The following is a 25,808-nucleotide window of genomic DNA, read 5'->3' on the forward strand; positions in this document are numbered from 1 at the left end:
AAAAATTAGGCCTATATACTATTTATCTATTATTTATTTATTCATTTTGAGCTTATAGTGGAGTTTGGGGGTCATGTGTGTGTGTGTGTGTGTGTGAGAGAGAGAGAGAGAGAGAGAGAGAGAGAGAGAGAGAGAGAGAGAGAGAGAGAGAGAGAGAGAGAGAGGCTGGAAAGGAGGAGACATATATGGAGGAAAGTAGGGAGAGAAATCCTGAAGGGAGAGAAAGAGAGGCTGGAAGGGAGGAGACATATATGGAGGAAAGTAGGGAGAGAAATCCTGAAGGGAGATAGAGAGAGGCTGGAAGGGAGGAGACATATATGGAGGAAAGTCGGGAGAGAAATCCTGAAGGGAGAGAGAGAGAGGCTGGAAGGGAGGAGAAAAGAGGGAGCGAATGGAGAGAAACTGGAAAGGGAGAGGAGAGAAAAAGAGAAACTGGAGGAGATGAGGCAGGTCGGGAGAGAGAGAAAGAGGAGGAGGAGGAGGGAGAGGAAGATTATCTGGAGGAGGAGGAGGAGGAGGGAGAGGGAGGAAGGGAGAGGTCAGGGAGGACGAGGAGGGGGGGAGGGAGGGAGGGAAGGGGTGGGCAAGCTTGGTTACGTGACAAAACTCGCGTCTCCTATAACGCCGTGGAAATCAATGCTGTTTTTCCTGTTTTCCTTTTTATTTTACTTTTTTTCATTCTTAATTTACTGCTTATTTTCCTTTTATCTTTATTTTCCTTATTTCCTAAGTTTGTGCCGAGAAAATCAATGAGGTTTTTCATTCACCGGGAACCATCGCGTCTTTTTTTTTCCTTTTCCATGTTATTTTCCTTTTTTTCATTCATATTTTCCTTATTTTCTTTTTATTTTCCTTATTTTCTACGTTTATTCCGAGAAAATCAATGGTGTTTTTCTTTCACCGGGAACCATCGCGTCTTTTTTTTCCTTTTCCTTGTTATTTTCCTTTTTTCATTCATATTTTCCTTATTTTCCTTATTTCCTACGTTTATTCCGAGAAAATCAATGGTGTTTTTCTTTCACCGGGAACCATCGCGTCTTTTTTTTTCCTTTTCCTTATTATTTTCCTTTTTTCCTTCATATTTTCCTTATTTTCTTTTTATTTTCCTTATTTCCTAAGTTTGTGCCGAGAAAATCAATGGTGTTTTTCATTCACCGGGAACCATCGCGTCTTTTTTTTTCCTTTTCCTTGTTATTTTCCTTTTTTCATTCATATTTTCCTTATTTTCTTTTTATTTTCCTTATTTCCTACGTATTTTTTCTTTGTATTCGCCAAAAGCCATCACATTTTTTTTCTTCATTTTTTCATTTCATTTTCCTTATTCATTTCCGCTTCTTTTCCTTCTTTATTTCCTTCTTTTCCTTCTCTTCCTCTCCTTAATTCTTTTCCTTCCCTTCCTTTGCATTTTTCCACTTTTTCTGTTCCTTCTCGATCCTTTTCCTTTCATTATTTTCTTATTTTCCTTTCCCATTTTCCTGTTCCTCCTTTTCCTCATCTCCTTTCGCCTTTTCATATTTTTTTTTCTCTTTTCCTCTCGCGTTTTCCTCTTTGTCCTTTTCTTTTTCCTTCCTTTCTCTCTTTTTTTTCTAGTCCTTTTTATTTTTTTTCCATCGCATTTAATTAACTTCCTCTTCCTCCTCCTCATTTCCTTTTCCTCTTTTTCTATTTCTCTTTTCCTCTTCTTTATTATACCTGAGCCTTCACATATATTACGCCTTTTCTTCCTCTTCTAACTCTTCCTCCTCCTCCTCTTCCTCCTCTTCTTCTCAGCAGGAGGAGGAGGAGGATATATTAATAGCTGTGTTGTTTGTTGTGTTTATTGTGTTTGTATACGAGTGAACTCTCCCTCTCTCTCTCTCTCTCTCTCTCTCTCTCTCTCTCTCTCATTATTATACATGATATTATCTAACTAATTGTTCATGCAGTGTTCCTATATATTCATTATCAGAATATCTCCTTTGCCTGAGAGCATCTAAATATATCATACACATAGCAATATCATTCTTATATATCATTCATCAGATATATGTGTTCTGTAAACCGTGCAGTAACCTCTTAATTGTAAACCCATTCATTAAAACCTTACCTTATCTTCTTCCTAGTCTTCTATTGACCTCGCCTTGTATCGCTTCTTATAAGTCCTCCTCCTCTCTCTTTCCTCTTTCCTTCTTATTTACATATTTTCCTTTTCAGAATTATAACGTAACTTTAATTCTTAAGTGCAATAAAGTCACTTATTTTCACTTATTCAAGCATCTGTGCCCTTATTGTGCATTTGCTAGCTTAATACCCTTCCTTGTTGGGCATTAATTCCTTCCTACCATTGTATCTTTTTAGTTTCATGGGGCTTCTACACATGTATTTTTTTATTCTATTTTTTTACAATAAAGGAGGCAGCTCAAGGGCACACAAAAAAGAAAACAATAATAAAAAAACCCGCTACTCGCTGCTCCCAAAAAAGAATTAAAAGAGGTGGCCGAAAGAGAGGTCAATTTCGGGAGGAGAGGTGTCCTGATACCCTCCTCCTGAAAGAGTTCAAGTCGTAGGCAGGAGGAAATACAGATGAAGGAAGATTGTTCGAGAGTTTACCAGCGTGAGGGATGAAAGAGTGAAGATGCTGGTTAACTCTTGCATATTTATTTTATTGCACATTAATAGTTGTATAATCACACTCTGTCCTGCCTGGGGGTTGGGATGGCATGTTCCTCCCTTCTTCCTTGTTGTTTACCTGCAAAAATAAATTATCAATAAATCAATCATTCTTATCTCCGTTTCGCATGTATGTATCCTCTTCTCATCCAGTGGAGGTTAATTACCGTGCTGGAAATAACGACGGTCAAGAATTTTAGAAGTGGGGGAGTATAATTTATAAGACTCTCGCTTCTTACATCAACTCTTTCTAAAGGTCAAAGTGGGGGTCAGTCGGATTCTAATGAGTGTTTCTTCAGGTTCACGGTACAGAGGAAGGGTCACACTACCACCAGGGTCATAAAACTACCCCTGGAAATGCCCACAACTCCTACGAAAGCCTTGTCAAATGTGTGTTTTTGGGCGGCGAAAGGTATTATAAGACTCTCGCTTCTTACATCAACTCTTTCTAAAGGTCAAAGAGGGGGTCAATCGGATTCTAATGAGTGTTTCTTCAGGTTCACGGTACAGAGGAAGGGTCACACTACCACCAGGGTCATAAAACTACCCCTGGAAATGCCCACAACTCCTACGAAAGCCTTGTCAAATGTATGTTCTTGGGCGGCGAAAGGTATTATAAGACTCTCGCTTCTTACATCAGCTATTTCTAAAGGTCAAAGAGGGGGTCAGTCGGATTCTAATGAGTGTTTCAGGTTCACGGTACAGAGGAAGGGGTATTATAAGACTCTCGCTTCTTACACCAGCTATTTCTAAAGGTCAAAGAGGGGGTCAATCGGCTTCTAATGAGTGTTTCTTCAGGTTCACGGTACAGAGGAAGGGTCACACTACCACCAGGGTCATAAAACTACCCCTGGAAATGCCCACAACTCCTACGAAAGCCTTGTCAAATGTATGTTCTTGGGCTGCGAAATGTCTTAAAATGCGACCCTAATTGTCAGGAGCGGCAGAGATGTGGGTTAGAGGTGAACAGTTAACGTATGCAATGTGTGTGGGTACGAGAGGAAGTTAGAGGCTTATGAATGCCTAATACATGCATTGAGGAGGAGCTGAGAAAGAGATTTGACAGTGCCCAGGAGAGTTATGTAAAAAGGGCGATTAACGTGAACTTGTCATCTAGATTCTAAACATATATACGTGCTAAAAGACGGCCATATCAGATGGAGTCACGTGTTCCAAAGCTTTCACCAGAGGAGGAGGAAGAGGAAGAGGAGGAGGAAGAAGAAGAGGAGGAGGAAGAAGAGGAGAATAACAGAAATACTACTACTACTATTACTACTACTATTACGATACTATGGACGTAAGTATATAAAACCCTTTGTGTGTGTACATGTGTGTGTGTGTGTGTGTGTGTGTATAGGCAAACCACACACACATATACATACCCGGGAATCGAACCTTGGCCATATATATTACAAGTCGACACAGTATACCACTAAGCCACGGATGACCTGCTAATAATATATGAATCATGCACATACCCTCCCATTTTCTCTTATTTTCCCTTCCATACCCTCCCATAACCCCCATTTCCCCTCCCATTCCACGTTAATAACACCCTCCTATTTCCCTTCCTCTCCCATCACCAAAAACTAAATAGAAACAATGATAAAACCCTCCCATTTCCTCCCATTCCTTCCCTTCTCTTTCCCTTCCTTCTCTAGGCAAAAATAACCCTAGAAACAATAATATAATCCTCCCATATCCCCCATTTCCCTCCCATTCCTTACTTCCCCCTTCCTATCCCCTCTTTCCCTTCCTCTCCCATCACCAAAACCCCCAAAAAACAATGATAAACCCCTCCCATAGCCCCCATTTCCCTCCCATTCCTTACTTCCCCTTCCCCATTCCCTCCCATAGCCCCATTTCCCTCCCATACCCCTCCATTTCCTCCCCATATAATTCCTTACTTCCTTTTTCCCATCCCCTCCCATCACCAAAAACCCTAAAAACAATAATAAACCCCTCCCATAGCCCCCATTTCCCTCCCAATTCCCTCCCTCTCCCATCACCAAAACCCTCCCATTCCTTCTCTTCTCTCTCCCTTCCTCCTCTAGGCAAAAATAACCCTAAAAACAATAATATACCCCTCCCATAGCCCCCATTTCCCTCCCATAGCCCCCATTTCCCTCCCATTCCCTTCCATCAGCTGAGCGCGGATTTGAAAACGTAAACAAACCTTTGGCGGGAGACAGGAAAGACACAAACTCCCACAAAATTATCGAAGAAATGGCCGAGGAGGAGCTGCAGGAGGCTATAAACTTCCTAATATCAAGTAAGAATATCAGATTTTATATTAAGCTCAAGAATAAGCCGCCAGAACAGCCATAAGGGGGTGAAATAGGGGAAAATAAGAGGTGTGGGTAGCGGCGTTCCTCAGGGTGGAGTTTTCAGTAGGATCTGTTTTTAACTTTTTTACGTATTTTAGCGCGTTTTTACCTTGTTTTTATGGTGTTTTATGAAGTTAGTGTCTCCAAAATTATATTAATCCCCAAAATAAGCCCTTAAATACATCATAAGTGGGTGTAATAAGGGAAAATGAGAGCTGTGGGGTAGATGCGTTTCTGTGGAAGTGTGTGTGTGGGTCAGGTTGGGGTCTGTTTTTACGTGTTTTAGTGTGTTTTTTTGGTGTTTTTATCTTGTCTTATGGTGTTTTGTGAAGTTAGTGTCTCCAAAATTATATTAGCCCCAAAAATAAGCCCTTAAATACATCATAAGTGGGTGTAATAAGGAAAAATGAGAGCTCTGGGGTAGCTGTGTTTCTGTGGAAGTGTGTGTGTGGGTCAGGTTGGGGTCTGTTTTTACGTGTTTTAGTGTGTTTTTTGCGTGTTTTTATCTTGTTTTATGGTGTTTTGTGAAGTTAGTGTCTCCAAAACTATATCAAGCCCCAAAATAAGCCCTTAAATACATCATAAGTGGGTGTAATAAGGGAAAATAAGAGCTCTGGGGTAGATGCGTTTCTGTGGAAGTGTGTGTGTGGGTCAGGTTGGGGTCTGTTTTTACGTGTTTTAGTGTGTTTTTTGCGTGTTTTTATCTTGTTTTATGAAGTTAGTGTCTCCAAAACTATATCAAGCCCCAAAACAAGCCCTTAAATACATCATAAGTGGGTGTAATAAAGGAAAGATAAGAGCTGTGGGGTAGCGTGGTTCCTTAGGGTAGGTGTGTGTGGGTCAGGTTGGGGTCTGTTTTTACGTGTTTTGCTGTGTTATGTTGTGTTTTTAGCTTGTTTTATGGCATTTTATTAAGTTTCCAAGTGCTTGTGTGAGTTACAGGTGTGTTAGGACGGTTATGTTGGTGTGTTAATGGTGTTACGAGCCTTGGATTGTGTTAGGGGTGTTAGGAACGCAAGAGGCTTAAGGGGGTCTATTTTTACTTTATCATACTGTTTTATTAAGTTTTAAGTGGTTGTGTTAGTTATCTCCTTTCCTTTCTCTTCCCTAACCTTCCCTATCCTTCCCTTCCCTATCCTTTCCTTCCTTTCTCTTCCCTAACCTTCCCTTCCCTATCCTTACCTTCCCTTCCCTATCCTTCCATTCTCTATCCTTCCCTTCCCTTCCCTATCCTTCCCTTCCTTTCTCTTCTCTAACCTTCCCTTCCCTATCCTTCCCTTCCTTTCTCTTTCCTAACCTTCCCTTCCCTATCCTTCCCTTCCCTATCCTTCCCATCCCTATCCTTCCCTTCCCTTCTCTTCCCTAACCTTCCCTTAATGCCTCCCCTTCCCCCAGACAAGGGCAAGCGGCCCAAGGATGTGTCGGTGACCTCCATCAAGGAGCGGGTGGTGAAGGTGGAGAAGGCTGCGCTGGAGGGCCTGGACGCTGCCACCATCGCCACCCTCGCCACCGTGGTTATATTCACTGAAGGATACAGTGAGTGACGAGGCTGTTATTTTTATTTATTTATTTATTTATATATTTTTTTAATGTTTTGACCTGATGCTAACCACTCAGCCACTGCCTCCCCAACATGCATCGTCATCCGTCCAATACGCATTCTCTCCCTTCCTCAGATATACAAATACGCCGTCGTCTGCTGCACTCCCTCATTCCTAAGGGCCCAGACTTTCCGCTACAAGTGGTTCCGCTGGCTGTGTCCTCTGCCGCAGTCAAGGTGGGCTCAAGGTGAATATGGTGGCTTAACCTAACCTAACCTACCCTGACCTGACCTGACCTAACCTCTCCTCCTTTCCCCTGCAGAATCCGAGCCTGGTGTGGCAGCTGTCGGTCCTGGTGTGGCTCAAGGGTCTGCTGGAGTTTGGGGTCGTCCTGGGCACTGAGCCGCTCGTACACATCTGCTACACATCTGTCTTCAATATGACCTCCACCCTCATGCTGGTATGTGGGGGGACTTTTTTATTTATTTCTTCTTTTTCTTGTTCTTTTCTTCCTCCTTCTTCTTTTTCTTCTTCTTCCTGTTCTTCTTACTCTTTTCATTATCATAAGGTTTAGGTTAGGGTAAGGTAGGTTAGATTAGGGTAAGCTAGGTTAGGTTAGGGTCAGGATACATCAGGTTAGTGTAAGGTAGGGTAGATTAGGGTAAGCTAGGTTAAGGATACATTAGGTTAGCGTAAGGTAGGTTAGATTAGGGTAAGCTAGGTTAGGTTAGGGTCAGGATACATCAGGTTAGCGTAAGGTAGGTCAGATTAGGGTAAGCTAGGTTAGGTTAGGGTCAGGATACATTAGGTTAGGGAAGGTACGTTAGATTAGGGTAAGCTAGGTTAGGTTAGGGTCAGGATACATTAGGTTAGTGTAAGGTAGGCTAGATTAGGGTAAGCTAGGTTAGGTTAGGGTCAGGATACATTAGGTTAGCGTAAGGTAGGTTAGATTAGGGTAAGCTAGGTTAGGTTAGGGTCAGGATACATTAGGTTAGCGTAAGGTAGGTTAGATTAGGGTAAGCTAGGTTAGGTTAGGGTCAGGATACATTAGGTTAGGGAAGGTACGTTAGATTAGGGTAAGCTAGGTTAGGGTAGGGTCAGGATACATTAGGTTAGCGTAAGGTAGGTTAGATTAGGGTAAGCTAGGTTAGGTTAGGGTCAGGATACATTAGGTTAGTGTAAGGTAGGTTAGATTAGGGTAAGCTAGGTTAGGTTAGGGTCAGGATACATTAGGTTAGCGTAAGGTAGGTTAGATTAGGGTAAGCTAGGTTAGGTTAGGGTCAGGATACATTAGGTTAGCGTAAGGTAGGTTAGATTAGGGTAAGCTAGGTTAGGTTAGGGTCAGGATACATTAGGTTAGGGAAGGTACGTTAGATTAGGGTAAGCTAGGTTAGGGTAGGGTCAGGATACATTAGGTTAGTGTAAGGTAGGGTAGATTAGGGTAAGCTAGGTTGGGTTACATTAGGTTAGTGTAAGGTAGGGTAGATTAGGGTAAGCTAGGTTAGGTTAGGGTCAGGATACATTAGGTTAGTGTAAGGTAGGTTAGATTAGGGTAAGCTAGGTTAGGTTAGGGTCAGGATACATTAGGTTAGTGTAAGGTAGGCTAGATTAGGGTAAGCTAGGTTAGGTTAGGGTCAGGATACATTAGGTTAGTGTAAGGTAGGTTAGATTAGGGTAAGTTAGGTTAGGTTAGGGTCAGGATACATTAGGTTAGTGTAAGGTAGGTTAGATTAGGGTAAGCTAGGTTAGGTTAGGGTCAGGATACATCAGGTTAGTGTAAGGTAGGCTAGATTAGGGTAGGGGAAGTTAGGTTAGGTTAAGGTATGTTATGTTAAATCATCTTTCTTTATTATTATTATTATCATTATTATTATTATTATTATTATTATTATTATTATTATTATTATTTCCCCCCTCCCCCCCCTACCCCAGTGCCCCCTTGCCTGCAGTGTTCTCTACCACATGACGGTGCGCGAGGATGTGACCCCAAACCGCATCCAGACACTCCTTCGCCTCGAGCAGAAACCAGCTTACTGCATACCCACGGCCTTCCTGCTACGGTGTGTGTGCGTGTGTGCGTGCGTGTGTGTGTATGTGTATGTGTATGTATTTAAGCTCGTGTGGTCCCGTCTCTGTATCTATAATTATCCAACTTGTGTGTGTGTGTGTGTGTGTGTGTGTGTGTTATCCTATCTTCCTTATATCACCTTTGTACCACCTGCTTCCCCCCCCCACAGACTGTACCACCTGTTTCGGCCGGACATGGTGGTGGCGCGACTGTCGGACCATTCCCTGGTGGTGCGCCTGGCCCCCGCCCTAAAGACCAGGCTCCTCAATGCCCGCCAGAGGATGCAGGACAGCCCCGACCTGCCTGTTGGGGGCCTGGGTGGCGACCGAGTGTGGCAGGATGGGACCAAGGCAGAGAAGGTGTGTGTGTGTGTGTGTTTATTTTTTATTTATTTATTATTATTATTATTTTTTTTTTTTTTTTTTTTTTTCGTGTGTGTGTGTGTGTGTGTGTATGTGTGCGAAAGCTCCCCCCTCATTCCACCATTCCACCCCTCCACAGTTCAATGTCTACCAGCGCCCCTCGGCCATTCCGCAGCCCCAGATCTCGGTCATCGCCGCAACGGTGGAGGAGCAGAAGGAGAAGGTCCTCTACACCACACAGTATCAGAGGTGAGGAGGAGGAGGAGGAGGAGGAGGAATTGGAAGAAGAAGGAAGAAAGTGAAGGGGGAGTAGGAAGGAAGAGGAAGAGAAGGAGGAAGAAGAAGAGGAGGAGATATGATATGTTAACGGCAAAAAGAGAAGGAGGAGGAGGAAAAGGAAGAAGAGGAGAAGGAGGAGGAGGAGGAAGAAGAGAAAGAGATCATTATGTGTTTGAAGGAGGAGGAGGAGGAGAAAATTGTGTGTGTGTGTGTGTGTGTGTGTATTTATCTATCTCTATCTCTCTGTCTATCTATTTATATATCTTTCAATCTATCAGTCTATCCAACCAATCATCCCTCTATGTGTGTGTGTGTTTGTGTGTGTTGCGGGTTAGCTTAGGTCAGGATAGAATAGCTGAAGTTGTCTGTCTATCTATCTATCCATCTATCTGCATGTGTGTGTGTTCCAGGTTCTTGGATATGGTGCGCGGACTGGACCAGTGGGGTTTGTGGGTGTGGCCGGGTAACAGCTGTGCCCACCTGTCCTGCCCCCTGGTCATCTCCCTCTTCCGGCCTCACCACAAGGAAATCCAGGTGCATCTCACTAATTGGCTTGAGGTAGCACTAAGGACAGGTGAGACTGGGCTGTTAATTGGTTACTTTGTTTATATTAATTTGTTCTTTTATGTATATTTTCTTTTGTCAACTTTATATCTGTGTTTTCCTTCCTAATATTAATTATTTTTTCCTTTATTTCATTCCTCTTTCTCTCCTCCTCCATATCTTTTTCCTCCCCCCCTCTCTCTCTCTCTCTTGCCCTTCTTCCCTCCCCCTTCCTCCTTCCTTGTTCTCTCTCTCTCTCTCTCTCTCTCTCTCTCTCTCTCTCTCTCTCTCTCTCTCTCTCTCTCTCTCTCTCTCTCTCTCCCCCCTTCCCTCCCTCTTCCTTCTTCCTTCCTTTCCTTCCTCTCCCTTTCCATCATTCCTGTATCCTTCCCAGTACATACAGACCCAAGACAGTGACCTCCCCTGACCTTTTCCCCCCGTACAGAGGTCATCGAGGGCATTGGCACCCCCAGTATGGAGCGCCGCGAGTCTCTGCTGCGTGCCACCCTGGAGCTGTGCCGCGCCACTGCCACCACGCTGCCGGTGGTCAACAATTTCCTGGTGGAGCTGATGGCCAAGTGGAACTACAAAGATCACTTGACGGAGGTGAGGCGGAGGAGAGAGAGAGAAGTCAGAGAGGAAGAAGAGGAGAGAGAAGGAATGAAGGGAAGGGGGGGAGAGAGAGAGAGAGAGAGAGAGAAAGCAATTGGAGGGGAGACTAATCGACAGAGAGGCGGCCTAACGAACCTCACCCCTCACATACCCCTCACGCACCCTCTCTCTCCTCTTCACGACACCCCATTTCACCTCTATCTTCCTCCTCCTCCTCCTCCTCCCTTTTCTCTCTTTTCTCCATTTCCTTTCTTTCTCTGTTTCTTCTCTTCTCTTCTCCTCCTCCCTTTCTCTCTTTCCATCACATTCCTCCTTCCTCTCTCTCTATTTCCTTTCTTTCTCAATCATTCTCATCTCTCTTCTCTTCCTCCTCCTCCTCCTCCTCCTCCTCCTCCCTCTCTCTCTGTCACTTTCCTCCATCAACTCTCCTCCATTTCCTCTCTTTCTCATCTTTCTTCTCCTCTTCCTCCTCCTCCTCACCCCTTCCTCCTCTCTCCCCCTCACAGATTCTGGAGCTGCTGCAGTTTGTGACGTTTTCATCCCTGGAGACGATGCTTGATACCCTGATCCAGCTGACCTCCAGACTGCTGCTGTGTGCGTCCCTGGTGCCATGGTGCCGCGTGGTGGAGGCACTCACCAACACCGCCTGCCAGTGGGCCCTCACAGCGCACCGCCAGGCAGCCTACCCCACTCCTGGTACGTGCTGGGGGGGGGGGATGTGAAGGGATGAGATAGCTGGAACGGGAAGGATGAGAGAGCTGTCAGAAGAGGCAACGGGGAAAAGAGAGGAAAGATTGAGAGGAAGGAGGAATGGAGGAGGAGAAGGAAGAAGAGAGGTAAAGGTGTATTATTTATTTACCTAGTTGTAGTTTTACAGGGCCCGGGCTTACGCTGGTGTGGTCCCGTCTCCGTATCTGTATTTGTCCAATTTTTCCTTAAAGTCATGCACACTCTTCGCCGATACTACATCCTCACTTAGTCTGTTCCAAACCTCTTTGTTTCTTTGCAGGAAGCTATTTTTCTTTATGTCTCTCCAGCATCTTCCCTTCCTCAATTTTTTACTGTGTCCTTGTGTGTTGCTGGTGTTTATTCCTTCTCTTAGTAGTAATTCCTCATTATCTACTTCCTCCATTTTAATCAATAATAAATTTGTATTAGGTCTCCCCTTTCTCTTCTGTGTGTGTGTGTGTGTGTGTGTGTGTGTGTGTGTGTGTGTGTGTGTGTGTAATTCCCTACAGCCTGATCATGAGCTGGACTGGTCATTGCCAGCAAGTCGCCCATTAGTGTATCTGTGGGTACTGTCTGGACCGTCACACACCCTTGGTCCCCTTGCCCAAGGGGGTACAATAACCATTCCTTGAAAAATCCCAGGTTGAACGGGGCTCCAACCTCAGCCTGACAGTGCAGAGCTGTTCCACTGAGCTACTAGAACCCCCCACTTTCTTCCACCCACAGAGGGCTATGAGTGGCCCCAGCAGGTGGACAAGGAGCGAGCAGTGATGGGGCTGTGGATCTTGACGGAGAGGATGGAGCGCTACCTGCTGGCGGGTGTCATCAACCACCACGCCCACCCCCTGGCCCTCCACCACACCCTGGACTACTATGAGAAGGTGCGTTGGAGATACTGCAATATCACTGTGAAATATCTCAGAACATCGCCTCCGAGTGCTGGGAACCTAACCTGGGCCATCAGAATAGAAGTCGGGGCAGCATGCCAGTGAGCCACCGATGAGCTGCCCAGAAGATCACAGTTATTGGAATTTCTCTGATGTTTCTATAATGTTTCTCTGATGTTTCTATAATTAATGTTTCTCTGACGTTTCTATAATGTTTCTCGGATGTTTCTATAATGTGTGTGTGTGTGTGTGTGTGTTTGTAATTCTAACTCAACTTATTACCCTTACAAATATCACCATCACGTTAGGTCAGCCAGTGTTGCGAGCGCCTCAAGGTTCCACTGACCTTCTTCCCACCCCCGATAATGACCCTGGTGGTGATGACCTCACATGACCTCACTGTTGCCCATCGCTTTGCCCAGACCATGGCCAGGTGGGTGGGATCAGGTTATAGTGTCTCTGAAAAGCATAATTTATTTTAACCTTTTTCTCTAACTCTTTCACCTTCCTTCCTTTCCCCTGCAGCATGAAGCGCAGGATGGGGCTGTTGGAGAAGCTGCAAGAGGAGGGTGTGCAGGAGGAGCTGCTGGAGGAGTGTCTGTACCGGGCACGCTACATCAACGAGAACATTCTCCTCTTCCTGGGCGGTGTGCTCATGGGCAAGGTGAGTGCCGGGAAGGGACTGCGATCAACACTTGCCAGATTTGTATGTGGGAGATGAAAGATGCTGGGTATGTGGGAGATGGGAGATGCTGGGTATGTGGGAGATGGGAGATGCTGGGTATGTGGGAGATGGGAGATGCTGGGTATGTGGGAGATGAAAGATGCTGGGTATGTGGGAGATGGGAGATGCTGGGTCTGTGGGAGATGGGAGATGCTGGGTATGTGGGAGATGGGAGATGCTGGGTATGTGGGAGATGGGAGATGCTGGGTCTGTGGGAGATGGGAGATGCCACACCTAACTCCCCCCTCCCCCCCCTCTCTTCCTTCCCTCAGGCCCTGACACCACGCTGGAGGGAGAAACTCGAACTGTTCTACCCCTTTGACTCCCTGGAGGAGGCACTGAAGAAGAGAGAAGCAGAGCGTATCACAGCCATCACACACAACCTGGCCTACCTACCCCTGGCCACCCCGGCCCTCACTCGCACCAAGGGGACATGGACACAAGCAGAGGTAAGAGGAGGAGGAGGAGGAGAGAGAGAGAGAGAGAGATTTTACTACTTAACAACTAAAATAAAAATGTATATATATTCCTTTCTCTTTCTCTCTCCTTATTCCTTTCCCTTCTCTCTCTTTCCTTCCTTCCTTTAATATCCCTCTCCATTATTCCTTTCCTTTACTCATCTATACACCTTCTCCCCCCCCTCCCCCCCCAACCACCACCACCACCACCTCACCACCACCAGTTTGAGGAGGCCGTCAATGAGGTGCTGGATGGCCTGAGGGAGATGGGTCTGACCGGCATTGAGGAGTGTAGCAAGGCGTACAGGAGAGGCGAAGGAGGGAAGGAAGAGGAGGAAGAAATGGATGAAAGATAAAGGAAGAAGAGGAAGAAATGGATAGAAGATGAAGGAAGGGAGGAAGTGAAGGAAAAGGAAGGAAGGTAAGAAAAATATATACACAAAAGATTGGAAGAAGAAGGAAGAGAAAGACCAAGAAAGTGAAGGAGAAAGAAGGAAGGATACAAGGATAAAGAAAGGAAGGAAAAGAAGGTCAAAGAGAAAAGAAGGAAGGAAGGAAGAAGAGAATAATACAGTGAAGGAAGGATGGAGGGAAGGAAAAACAGACCCAAGGAAGGAAAACAGAACCAAGGAAGGAAAGAAGGAAGGAAGGAAAAACAACCAAGAGGGAAAGAATGAAGGAAAAAAAACACAAGGAAGTGAAATAGGAAATAAGGAAGAACAGAAAACAGGAAAAGAAAGTCAGTCCAGGGAAGTGAAGGAAGGAAGGAAGGAAAGAAGGAAGGAAGGAAAAACAACCAAGAGGGAAAGAATGAAGGAAAAAAACACAAGGAAGTGAAATAGGAAATAAGCAAGAACAGAAAACAAGAAAAGAAAGAAAGTCCAGGGAAGTGAAGGAAGGAAGGAAGGAAAGAAGGAAGGAAGGAAAAATAACCAAGAGGGAAAGAAGGAAGGAAAAAAAATGACCAAGGAAGTGAAATAGGAAATAAGCAAGAACAGAAAACAGGAAAAGAAAGAAAGTCCAGGGAAGTGAAGGAAGGAAGGAAGGAAAGAAGGAAGGAAGGAAAAACAACCAAGAGGGAAAGAAGGAAGGAAAAAAAATGACCAAGGAAGTGAAATAGGAAATAAGCAAGAACAGAAAACAGGAAAAGAAAGAAAGTCCAGGGAAGTGAAGGAAGTGAAGGAAGGAGGATTAAAGAATGGAGAGAAGGCAAGGAGGTGAAGGAAATGGAGACAGGAGAGTAAGATAGGACAGAATTACATCAATTTTACCCATTATCTTTTTCTTCTTTATCTTTTTCCTTCATCTTAGTGACTTAGTCTAATAAGGACAATTACATCATTATTTTTCTCATCTTTTTTATCTTATTTTGCTGCATCTTAGTTTAATAAGGACAGAATTACATTATTATTTTACTTTCTAATCTTCTTTTTATTTATCTTAAGTAATTTTTCAAGTTGCGATTCTTTATTTCTGCCGTGTTTTAATCATATTTTTCAAGGTTTTATTATTTTCTTTATCTGGGCGAATATTTATTTTATTTTACTTATTTCTGCCGTGTTTTAATCTTATTTTTCAAGGTTTTATTTTATTTTCTTTATTTCTGCCTTGTTTATCTTATTTTTCAAGGTTTTATTTTCTTTATCTGGGCGAATATTTATTTTATTATTCTTTATTTCTGCCGTGTTTTTATTTTATTTTTCAGGGTTTTATTATTTTCTTTATCTGGGCGAATATTTATTTTATTATTCTTTATTTCTGCCTTGTTTTTATTTTATTTTTCAAGGTTTTATTATTTTCTTTATCTGGGCAAATATTTATTTTATTCTTTATTTCTGCCTTGTTTTTTTATTTTATTTTTCAAGGTTTTATTTTCTTTATCTGGGTGTATATTTATTTTATTTTTTATTTCTGCCTTTTTATTTTATTTTTCAAGGTTTTATTATTTTCTTTATCTGGGCGAATATTTATTTTTTCTTTATTTCTGCCGTGTTTTTATCTTATTTTTCAAGGTTTTATTTTCTTTATCTGGGTGAATATTTATTTTATTATTCTTTATTTCTGCCTTGTTTTTATCTTATTTTTCAAGGTTTTATTTTCTTTATCTGGGTGAATATTTATTTTATTATTCTTTATTTCTGCCGTGTTTTTATCTTATTTTTCAAGGTTTTATTTTCTTTATCTGGGCGAATATTTATTTTATTATTCTTTATTTCTGCCTTGTTTTTATCTTATTTTTCAAGGTTTTATTATTTTCTTTATCTGGGCGAATATTTATTTTATTATTCTTTATTTCTGCCTTGTTTTTATTTTATTTTTCAAGGTTTTATTATTTTCTTTATCTGGGCGAATATTTATTTTATTATTCTTTATTTCTGCCGTGTTTTTATTTTATTTTTCAAGGTTTTATTATTTTCTTTATCTGGGCGAATATTTATTTTATTATTCTTTATTTCTGCCTTGTTTTTATTTTATTTTTCAAGGTTTTATTATTTTCTTTATCTGGGCGAATATTTATTTTATTATTCTTTATTTCTGCCTTGTTTTTATCTTATTTTTCAAGGTTTTATTTTCTTTATCTGGGTGTATATTTATTTTATTATTTTTTATTTCTGCCTTGTTTTTAATCTAATCTTTCTACATTTTCTTCTTATTATTATTTTCATATGGGTATTAACTCCAATTTTCCTCAATTATTTCCTATTTTTCTAAGACAAGGAAGCAGGGACCAAAAAACTCACCCTTAGGAATATATATAATGTATACTCAACACTGTAAGAGCTATTTTTTTTATTGAATAAGAAAAATAATTTACTAATAACACAGCACAGTTTGTCTTATTACTCAACGGAATATGATAGATTATTTTTTTAACAAGTATAGAGTGTGTGTGTGTGTGTGTGTGTGTGTGTGTGTGTGTGTGTCGGCTAGCCCAGAGTCATGTTAAGATACTGTACAAAGACCAGCATAAGTTTCTAGTATTCTTCAGTAAGGTTAGGTAGGGAAGGGTAGGGAAGGGCAGGAGAGGCAGGGCAGAATAAGGTGTGTGTGTGTGTGTGTGTGTGTGTGTGTGTGTGTGTGTGTGTGTGTGTGTCGGCTAGCCCAGAGTCGTGTTAAGATACTGTACAAAGACCAGCATAAGTTTCTAGTATTCTTCAGTAAGGCTAGATAGGGAAGGGTAGGGAAGGGCAGGAGAGGCAGGGCAGAATAAGGTGTGTGTGTGTGTGTGTGTGTGTGTGTGTGTGTGTGTGTGTGTTGGCTAGCCCAGAGTCGTGTTAAGATACTGTACAAAGAGCAGCATAAGTTTCTTGCGGTCCTCCACGGGGTGCATCTTGGTATAGGTGATGAACTGCCTCCGCGCCCGGGCCAGCTCGGCGAGACTAACCTAAGGGAGGGACGAACATTTAGCTCACAGCCGTTGAATAAGAGTGAGCTCACCTTCGTCATATGTGCCATGTTACCCAAGGAGCTGTGGGACTCACCGTGCGGCCCAGACAGAGTGCCTCCTCCACGCCTGGCACCTTGATGGCCTCCCCCGGCGTGGCTGTCTTCTGCGCCGCCATCACACAGCTCGTCACCTCCTGCGAGAGTCAGAACGTAAGGAGTCTGCAAGAGGCTGGTAGGTCTATACAAGGCAGCTCCTTTGAACCTAACCTCACCAAAGCCTGTTCCACTCATCCACGACTATTGGTGATCCACTTCTTCCCATGCACCTAACCTCACCCAAGCCTGTTCCACTCATCCACGACTATTGATAATCCACTTCAACCCATTGCTACGAGTTCCGCCTGGCTCATTTACAACCAAACCCCAATTAATAAAGACCTGTGTGGATTGGTCAAGCTCGAAGAGGAAGTTGGTGGATGAGAGCGGCTGGGTCTGGGTGGACTGGTTTGGCGGGGGCGGGCGGGTCAGGAAGAGGGCGGCGAAGATGTCCTCGTGGGGCGGGGCGTCTTGGGGCAGCACGGTGATCATCGGGGAGTCCCATCTATACCGGGGAAGGGGAGAGGGGATGAACAGTGAACATAGGAAAGACATGAAAGGAGAATGATGTGAAGGAATGATAGAAAAAAACAAAGCATCGGAAAATATTAAAAAAATGAGGATATATATCAACAGAAAGACCTCATTCATTAACTTCCAGAAAATAACTACCCCACTAACTGTCTCCCCAAAGTAGGGAATATTATATTAAGCGCTTAGTAAATGGCATAGTCAGGCCTGGGAGTGTTGGGAAAATATTCAGCTTAACCCAGTAGCAGCGACGGGCCAAATTTGTGCCGTGATATAAACCCCCAAAATAGATGATACATAAACTGATCACAAATGCTTTGATATATATTATGAAATGGTTTGTGTGTGATGATTTTCTCTCATTTTTCTCGCTTAGAGGGACCATTAAGAAACATGATCCAAGCTGCTACCGGGTTAATCCTGTCCTGTTCACTTCCCTGTCATGCATTCACAGCCACTTTCCACTAGCGAAAACCTACAAATTATTGGACAGTGCCGAGCTTCCCGTTTCAAGATCCTAAATACATCCCGGAATCTACTAACTCAAGGACCATTTCCCCTTTAGAAGCCTTCCATTAACTTATTCACAACACACACCTTCACCAGCTTCAACATCACCTGAGGAAGACCAGACAATATCACACACTTTCCTTACCTGTTGGAGCTGTTGGGCGCCTCGTAGCGTGCCACCAAGCCGTCAAATACCTCCCTTGTGTACTGTTCCTCTTCCGGGCGGCCTTGGTTCCAGCCCCAGGCCTCCTCAATGGGCGCCGGGCACTGCACAAGGCACTGGGTTGTCTTGTACTGCTTGGTGGCACAGTAGAGTTCGTATCTGTTGAGGGAAGGAAGTTCAAGAAGTATCGAGACACCTCTCCACCTTTTGGGAACTCTTTACTTTTGTCTATTATGGGAGCAGTGAATAGCAAACTTTTTTTTTCCACTTTTTGTTGCCCTTGAGCTGAAAAAAAAAAGGGAGGAGGAGGAATATATATTTTCCTTATGTTCAAAGTTACATTTTCCAACATAGTTTATTTTTTCTTATATTCAGTTATTTTTCTATACCAATTAATAGAGGTATACTTATGCACATACTAATATATATATACATGGTCCTACATATACCCCCTCCACACACATGAATTCCCTTAGTAATGAGGAATGTATTCTTGTATGTTCAAGGGCAATTTTATATACCAGTTAATAGTAGAGGAATACTTATACACACACACATAGCTATAGGGTGATGTAGGGGTATACTGTGCTATTAGTGGAAAAATATTAAAGTCCAGTTTAAATCTTGAAGGCAAGACTGTAGGCCAGAAATACCCCTCAGGGACTGGGCTATCTATGTCACACAGCTCAATTTTGCACGAGGCAACTAAGTACTTTTATTTTTTTGGCCTTTCAACAAATTAATTTTGTACGGATCACCACCATAGCAGGGAGGATTCATAAATGCTATTTTCACCGCTCAAAATTACTTTCAAATTATAATAAAAGAGATTATATTAAGTGTTCTATTAATGAAAACAGTAAAATAATATGTTTTGAGGCACAACTGCCTTATCTTGGCCACCCTTATTACACATCTTTTCACCTCTGCAATACCAATCAAACTAACTATTTTAAACGAGACTTTGCTGTGTGGAATAAAACAAGCATGCATCTTATATTGTTCTGTTATCCAAACCGTGCAAAAATATACCTCGTTCTAACCATTTAACACTGCCTCATTTCATGTTAAATGAGATGAGGGGAAGACTTAGCATAACTATGTTGCAAAGTCTATAAACTTCATAGCACATGAACAATACTACAAATATTCAAACATCACACAGGATCACATTTCAATTGCATTCATAAAAAATTTGATTTCTCCTACCATTTCAACCATGTAACTAACTTTTGCCAACTATTATACACCAGATACTTAAAATTTCTTCCTATTATGTACAACTAAACTATTACATGGCTTGGGTTTCATCTCGTTTGTACGTAAAAACAAAATGTGGGTTTCATCTAGTTACAGTAAGGTCCCTCGTACACGTGTTACCCTCCAACCAGTCTCACAGCAACCATGTTGGATACAAAATGACATATCGTCAAATATCACGTAAATATGCCCAATATTCATATTCAATACCTTACGAACAGGATCACGCCCCATGCAATGTGACACAACACTATGATATGAATGCCTAAAGTTACATCGACTGTCGCAAAAAATGAAAACCTGATCTCCTATTCAAAAGCGGCGTGCCACAGTAAACAAAAGGAGCCATCTTGTTCATCGTCATCATGTCCACTCAGTGTTGCTAATACTGCGCTGCTATAAGTTTTCTTTAACGCCGACTATACGGTCAACCCCCTCGTACAGTATTCTCCCACATCACCCTACATACACACACACACCTGAACCCCTTGATGTAATTGAGAGCGTCCAGTATGACCACATCCTCCTTGCTCAGTCGCCTCAGCACCTCCGCCTTCAGCCTCCCCCGCACCTCCTTCTCCTTCTGTGAGTTGCTGAACACACCATTCTTGTCCTGGGCAGAGAAACATAGCAATTAATATGATTAAGATATGCCACACTGTTATCCGGTCATTGTAAAGTTAAAGGGCATAAAAAAGAAAAAAATCCAGCTACTAACTGCTCCTGAATAGAGTACAGAGGAGTGGCCAAAAAGAGAAGTCAGGATAACTTAAGAGAACCACGCCTCCCTCATCTTTAGTTATATAATTAAATAAAATCAGATTCCCGTATCATTCCTGTCACGGCGGTCAGTCTGTCCTCTCCTCTCAGTCTGTCTCTCACCTCTTGGGGTCATTGTAATATAGTATACAGGATAACTTAAGAGAACCACGCCTCCCTCACCCTTTCTTTTATCATTAAACAAAATCCGATTCCCGTATCTTTCCTGTCACGGCTGTCAGTCTGTCCTTCCCTCTCAGCCCGGTTCTCACCTCTCCTACGGCCTCGTTCTCGCTCACGATGGTCACTTTTTTCCCCTTCTCGGTCTCCAGGTGCTCCTTGATCTCCCTCGCCCTCCTGGTCTTGCCGCTCGAAGGGAAACCAGAGAGGAGGACGAGCGGCATGCTGCTTTGTTTATGTTTTGGGGGAAATTTTGGTCTTGGCCTTGGCTCTGGTAAGATTTTTAACGGATTACTTTTCAGTTTGTGTCAGGTCAAAACATTGTGAGGAATATCAAAGTAAATATCTACGTAAATATCAATTATCAACACCAATAACATGAATATAAACAAATTGTGGTGATAGTAAAGCGTAAATAACCCAAAAGAATGCATACTAGTAACTCAAAACCTTAATTATCGACGAACAAGTAGTGAAACAGTTAAATTAAATACTTATACTTAATTATATTTACATTATACTTGTACTTACGTTTAATATGCAACACAGAAAACATATAACCCCGGTATAATGAAGTTGTAACCCTTTGTGACAATGCGTGTATTAATAGTTGTATAATCACACTGTCCTGCCTGGGGGTTGGGATGGCATGTTCCTCCCTTCTCCCTTGTTGTTTACCTGCAACAATAAACTATCAATCAATCAATCAACAATGTAACAAGAGAAACACGAAACAAGCAACAGTAAGTAACGTTCTCTCCTCAGGTATCTGCCCTTGTACTTCACCGCCAAGGATCGAAGTGATGTCGCTGTTTGAAGTATATCCAGTGTGAGGTATACAGCACATTGACAGTGTTGAATTTAGACTGACTTCCACTGGCGGCCGGGTACTAATGTTACCTCCGATGAAGCCCGGCTTGCTTCGGTCGAGGTGTTGAGGTGTCGAGGTGTTGAGGTGTCGAGGCGTTGTGGTCGACACAGTAGCTGGAAATGAGTTGTTGAGGTCTCGGTGGTGACGGCTGGGGCTCGTTAGTAGGGTGGAGGTGGTGGTATGATGTTGGGCGAGCACCCGGAACGACCCTTCAAGGCGTCGGCTCGAGGGTCGTTACCACTAAAATATAATAAAGATAAAAGAACAATAATAAATAGCTTAAAAGACGTAATGATACCTAGAAACACGTAATAGCAAACAAAACCATCGAACAACGCCTCCCGCCATGCAGTGTTTTGGTAGGCATGGCGGGACAGCTCATTACCGCCTCCCAGCGCCGGCACCCACCCGTGTTATCAAGGCTGTGCGCACCCGTGGGGGCGTGACACCCGCCACACGCCTTGTAAGTAAGAGGTAAGTGACATGGTGGTGTGAAGTGTGGGAATGACACTATTTATTTGTTTATTTATCTTTGTTGTTTGTTTGTTCCTCTGCTCTCCGTGTTCCTGTGGGTGAGGGGGTCGGCGAGTGGGCGGGAGAAGGTGCTGCAGCCACCTCCTGCTGGCACGGTAACGCTTGCACCAGGGATTCCGTTTGGTCCCTGAAGGCAGCGCACAAACGGAGGACTTCAGGAAAATAGAAGGGGGGGGGCAAAACCACCCCGTTAAGGGGTTTAGGGGGGCAAAGCCCCCCCGTTATGATTGTCGATGGTTGTCGATTTTAGGTTGAGAAATTTGTCATATGAACAAAGGCTTAAAGAAGTAAATTTATTCAGCCTATCAAAACGAAGAATGCGAGGCGATCTGATAGAAGTGTTTAAAATGTTTAAAGGATTCAGTGATATTAATGCGGAAGATTACTTTACAATTGATCGATCAAATAGAACAAGAAGAAATCACAATTTGAAGATAAGTGGTAAAAGATTCTCGTCGCACGAAGCTAAACACTTCTTCTTCAATCGAGTTGTTAATGTTTGGAACTCTCTACCCTGTGATGTCGTTAATAGTACAACAGTTACGGCCTTCAAGAATAGATTAGACAAGTGTTTTGAATCCAACCAGCAACTAAGATATTACTCATTGTCGTAATAACGTTAAGTTCTTTCGAATACTGGTGTCCTTGTCCGCTTTTATCGCCCGGTTAGTGGTAGCAGTAATGGTAGTTCTTTCCTCTTTCCTACATAAATTCCATGCAGTTTTTCCATGCTGCATGGTTCTTTTTCCTTTCCTGCCAGCTTTGGCTGGAGGGATGGGGGGGTGGGGAGGAGCCTTCGCCTTTGCTGTCCTTCATCTTCCACCTTTGATTAGATAGTTAGTGTAGCTTGTCACAAACAACCTCGTAAGGACCAGCAGGTCTGCTGTTGTTTGTTCTTCCTTTGTGTTTCCTTTGATGGGGGCAAAGCCCTCCCGTTAAGGGGGTCGAGGGGGGCAAAGCTCCTCGTTAGGGGGATCGAGGTGGGTAAAGCCTCCCCGTTAAGGGGTCAAGGGGGGCAAAGCCCCTCCGTTAAGGATGGGGGCAAAACCCCCCGTTAAGAGGGTTGATGGGGGCAAAGCCCCCCCGTTAAGGGGTCGGGGGTGCAAAGCCCCCCGTTAAGTAGGTTAGCCTAGTTATTTTTTTCGGCATGCGGTGTGGGACGGAGGAGAGGTAAAGAGAAGAAATCCTCAGACAGGCGTCACAAACAGAAGGAGCAGGACCAGAAAATAAAATAATGAAAGGTAAAACTTGACAGAAAGAGGAGGAGGAGGAGGAAAGAGGAGAGAGAACAGCAAGGAAAAAAATGTGAGGCTGGAGAGGACATAAGGAGCAGAAAGAAAAGAAGGATAGAAACAGAAGGAACAGGAGTGATGAAGAACAGTAATAGGAGGACGACCAGGGCCAGGAGGAGGAGGAGGAGGAGGAGGAAAGAAAGTTAAACAAACACGAGAAAACATGGAGGCGTCACACAAGGGCAGCATTCACCTTGGTTGGCAATGTTGTGAGCCTGATTTGAATTTCAGGTCGACGGTTCACACGTTTGACAATTAAAGAGACACACAGAGAGCCTTATAAGGGAGGGAGGGAGAGGGTAATGATGATGATGATGATGGTGAGGAGGAGGAGGAAACATGGACGAGCAGGCAGCAGAAAGTCCATTGGGTCACCGCGAGGCTCCTGCTTTCAGTGCTTTAATCAATCAGTCCGTCAGCCACTGGAGTGACCAGCGGAAGGGATTAACGGCCATACCATACTTCTCCCTCAAAACCTTCCTCTTCCTCTTCCCTTAAACAGCGTCCCCTTCTGCTGGATACCTTAATATGATCTCGACCCTTTCTTTCGCTGGAGCTTCTTCCGAGTTGGGTTGGTAGCCTCTGCAAACACCTCTACATGGAAATCTTGATAATTGAAGCATTTTACATACATTGGTGTACTCGGGAACACCTTCAGTTCACTCCCGACGCAGCAAAGTGACGGGCAATGCGATTCTTGAAGGAGCTGACTGTTTTCGCACTAACCACTCCTGCAGGAAGGCTGTTGCAGTGGCGGACAACTCTTTTGGTATCCTAACTCCTGCCGATAACCGCACTGCATCGCTTCGCCTGGATTGTTTTACCGCCAGTCAGTCAGTCAGTCAGTCAGTTAGTCAATCAGTTTAAAGAAAAAAAGAAAAAGAAACAAAAAGCAAAAATAAGGTAAACTGACTGATCGAGAGAGAGAGAGAGAGAGAATTAAAGAAAGAATAAGAAAGGAAAATAAAGAAAAAAATATATAAAAAAAACGAGAGAGAGAGAGAGTGAGCGATAGTTGTAAGAGGCATAAGGGATGAACAAGGAGAACAGATACAAGGCTACCCACCTCCCCCTCCCCCCCCCCCCCCGACACACCTGTTGACCCACACACCTGTTATGACATGTAATTAACTCCCCCCCACTAAAGCAGGTGTGGGGGGGGGGCAAAGGGGGGGCGAAGGAGGGGCGGGGGGGGTCACCTTACCTGGCCTTCCTAAACGAACAGGTGTGTCTCAAGGACGTGTTGTGTGTGTGTGTGTGTGTGTGTGTGTGTGTGCGTGTGTGTGCGTGTGTGTGTGTGTATGTGTTCTCTACTTTCATCATCTCTCTCTCTCTCTCCTTCTCCTTTCCTCCTCTCCCTCCTCCTCTCTTCTTCCTCCCTGTCCTTCCTTGCACTCAGACATATGCTCCCTGCTTTCCTCACCCTCCCTCCCTTAAATCCTAAAGACATATGCTCCCTGCTTGAGTTACCCTCCCTCCCTTAAATCCTAAAGACATATGTTCCCTGCTTGAGTCACCCTCCCTCCCTTTAATCCTAAAGACATATGTTCCCGGCTTGAGTCACCCTCCCTCCCTCCCTCCCTGAAATCCTACACACATATGCTCCCTGCTTTCCTCACCCTCCCTCCCTCCCTTAAATCCTAAAGACATATGCTCCCTGCTTTCCTCACCCTCCCTCCCTCCCTTAAATCCTAAAGACATATGCTCCCTGCTTGAGTCACCCTCCCTCCCTCCCTTAAATCCTAAAGACATATGCTCCCTGCTTGAGTCACCCTCCCTCCCTCCCTTAAATCCTAAAGACATATGCTCCCTGCTTTCCTCACCCTCCCTCCCTCCCTTAAATCCTAAAGACATATGCTCCTGCTTGAGTTACCCTCCTCCCTCCTTAAATCCTAAGACATATGCTCCTGCTTTCCTCACCCTCCCTCCCTCCCTTAAATCCTAAAGACATATGCTCCCTGCTTTCCTCACCCTCCCTCCCTCCATTAAATCCTAAAGACATATGCTCCCTGCTTGAGTCACCCTCCTTCTCTCTCTCTCTCCCTCCCTTCTCTCTCTCTCCCTGCTTACCTAATTTTCACTTCGTCTGGACTGAGAATGAGGTAGTGAGTCATGTGTACGGTATAACCTCACAACTCATCTCCCTCACCCCTCACCCCTCCCTCACCCCTCCCTTACACCTTCCTGACTCATCCCTCACCTCTCCCTTCCTGGTTGGTTATGTAGAAACTAACACCTTTTTCGTATACCTTTTCTCACCTTTGTTAATGCCTTGCAACACACGCCCATACGCACGCCCGTCCTGCCTCTCTGTGTTTCCTAGTGTGTGTGTGTGTGTGTGTGGGTGAGTGGGTGGGGGGGGCGGGGTAGTTTAGCAGCATGGGATGACTTCGTGGCGAACCAGCGACTACCCCAACGCTCCCTGCCGCCCCCTTCCCACACCTTGCGTCCCCTACACCCCCCCCTGTGGTACTCCTCGCCTCCCTCGCAGTATCCCCCGCCCCCCTGTCATCTCGTAAGGGCGTCATACGAAGGGTTATCAAGGAGCATTTGTGGCCTGTTACCAGCTTAGTCTGTGAACGCCAACTCCGGCTATATGGGCACGTGGCTCTCCTCCCGGACGTCGATTCTGCTCACCGGCGGGTTGTTTCTGTACGAGACAACCCTGGGTGGAGGAGGCCAAGGGGACGCCCACGTAGCTCATGGATGGGGCAAAGTCATCCGATCCTCAGTCACCCCTTCCGTACCCTGCCTTCTGTCTTTCCCATTCCCTGCTTCAACACTTTTTCCATCCCCTTCTCATTCCTTCTCCTACCCTTTCCCTTACTTTCCCCCCCTTCCCATACCCTCGCCACCCCTTCCCCCTTCCTCTATACCCCTTCTCCTCCTTCCTTCGCCCTCTTCTCTCCTCTCATTCCTTTCACTCCTTTCTCTAATCTTCCTATTCCTCCTTCCCATACCTTCCACCACCCCGTCCCATGCCCCTGTGCCCTGAATCATACCCTTCCCATGCCTCTCTACCCTGCTTCACCCCTACCGTACCCTG

General features: G+C 44.1%; 2 protein-coding genes across 19 annotated transcripts; one reads left to right on the top strand and one right to left on the bottom strand.

Annotated features, from left to right (window-relative positions):
* The first annotated feature begins 3,811 nt into the window (after positions 1-3,811).
* Positions 3,812-16,007, top strand: LOC126985924 (centromere protein I-like). Of its 17 annotated transcripts, XM_050841484.1 has the most exons (19): positions 3,812-3,946; positions 4,796-4,921; positions 6,372-6,512; positions 6,653-6,753; positions 6,840-6,977; positions 8,450-8,577; positions 8,755-8,944; positions 9,087-9,196; positions 9,637-9,800; positions 10,215-10,375; positions 10,888-11,077; positions 11,837-11,991; positions 12,306-12,430; positions 12,523-12,661; positions 12,994-13,170; positions 13,404-14,759; positions 14,809-14,965; positions 15,116-15,662; positions 15,743-16,007. In XM_050841484.1, the coding sequence occupies exons 2-16, from the start codon at positions 4,876-4,878 to the stop codon at positions 13,533-13,535; spliced, it is 2,097 nt and encodes a 698-aa protein (XP_050697441.1). In that variant the 5' UTR covers positions 3,812-3,946; positions 4,796-4,875; the 3' UTR covers positions 13,536-14,759; positions 14,809-14,965; positions 15,116-15,662; positions 15,743-16,007. The 17 variants fall into 17 exon arrangements, with proteins under 17 accessions (XP_050697441.1, XP_050697455.1, XP_050697443.1 ...); XM_050841498.1 differs by lacking the exon at positions 15,116-15,662 and adding an exon at positions 15,045-15,115 and having other exon boundaries at positions 13,404-14,965; XM_050841486.1 differs by having other exon boundaries at positions 13,404-14,965; positions 15,423-15,662.
* Positions 16,008-16,221: 214 nt separating this feature from the next.
* Positions 16,222-20,873, bottom strand: LOC126985925 (protein KTI12 homolog). Of its 2 annotated transcripts, none has more exons than XM_050841503.1 (7): positions 20,852-20,873; positions 20,158-20,336; positions 19,606-19,739; positions 17,849-18,025; positions 17,005-17,167; positions 16,662-16,760; positions 16,222-16,564 (listed from the first exon to the last, which is right to left on the bottom strand). In XM_050841503.1, exons 2-7 carry the CDS (start codon positions 20,287-20,289, stop codon positions 16,439-16,441), a joined length of 831 nt encoding a protein of 276 aa, XP_050697460.1. In that variant the 5' UTR covers positions 20,290-20,336; positions 20,852-20,873; the 3' UTR covers positions 16,222-16,438. The 2 variants fall into 2 exon arrangements, with proteins under 2 accessions (XP_050697460.1, XP_050697461.1); XM_050841504.1 differs by having other exon boundaries at positions 20,847-20,866.
* Between the last annotated feature and the right edge of the window lie 4,935 nt (positions 20,874-25,808).

This window comes from Eriocheir sinensis, chromosome 60, assembly GCF_024679095.1.
Source record: "Eriocheir sinensis breed Jianghai 21 chromosome 60, ASM2467909v1, whole genome shotgun sequence".
In the NCBI taxonomy this organism is placed as follows: Eukaryota; Metazoa; Arthropoda; class Malacostraca; order Decapoda; family Varunidae; genus Eriocheir; species Eriocheir sinensis.

Bases quoted from the DNA above. Each gene is read 5' to 3' on its own strand.
- LOC126985924 (XM_050841498.1), top strand. From the start codon at position 4,876: ATGGCCGAGGAGGAGCTGCAGGAGGCTATAAACTTCCTAATATCAA. The intron at 9,801-10,214 runs GTGAGACTGGGC...CCCCCCGTACAG, and splicing joins TGAGGTAGCACTAAGGACAG to AGGTCATCGAGGGCATTGGC. The intron at 13,171-13,403 runs GTAAGAGGAGGA...CACCACCACCAG, and splicing joins GGACATGGACACAAGCAGAG to TTTGAGGAGGCCGTCAATGA.
- LOC126985925 (XM_050841503.1), bottom strand. From the start codon at position 20,289: ATGCCGCTCGTCCTCCTCTCTGGTTTCCCTTCGAGCGGCAAGACCAGG. The intron at 18,026-19,605 runs GTGTGTGTGTGT...TTCCCTCAACAG, and splicing joins AATTACATCAAGGGGTTCAG to ATACGAACTCTACTGTGCCA. The intron at 16,761-17,004 runs GTCTTTATTAAT...TGACTCTCGCAG, and splicing joins AGCTTGACCAATCCACACAG to GAGGTGACGAGCTGTGTGAT.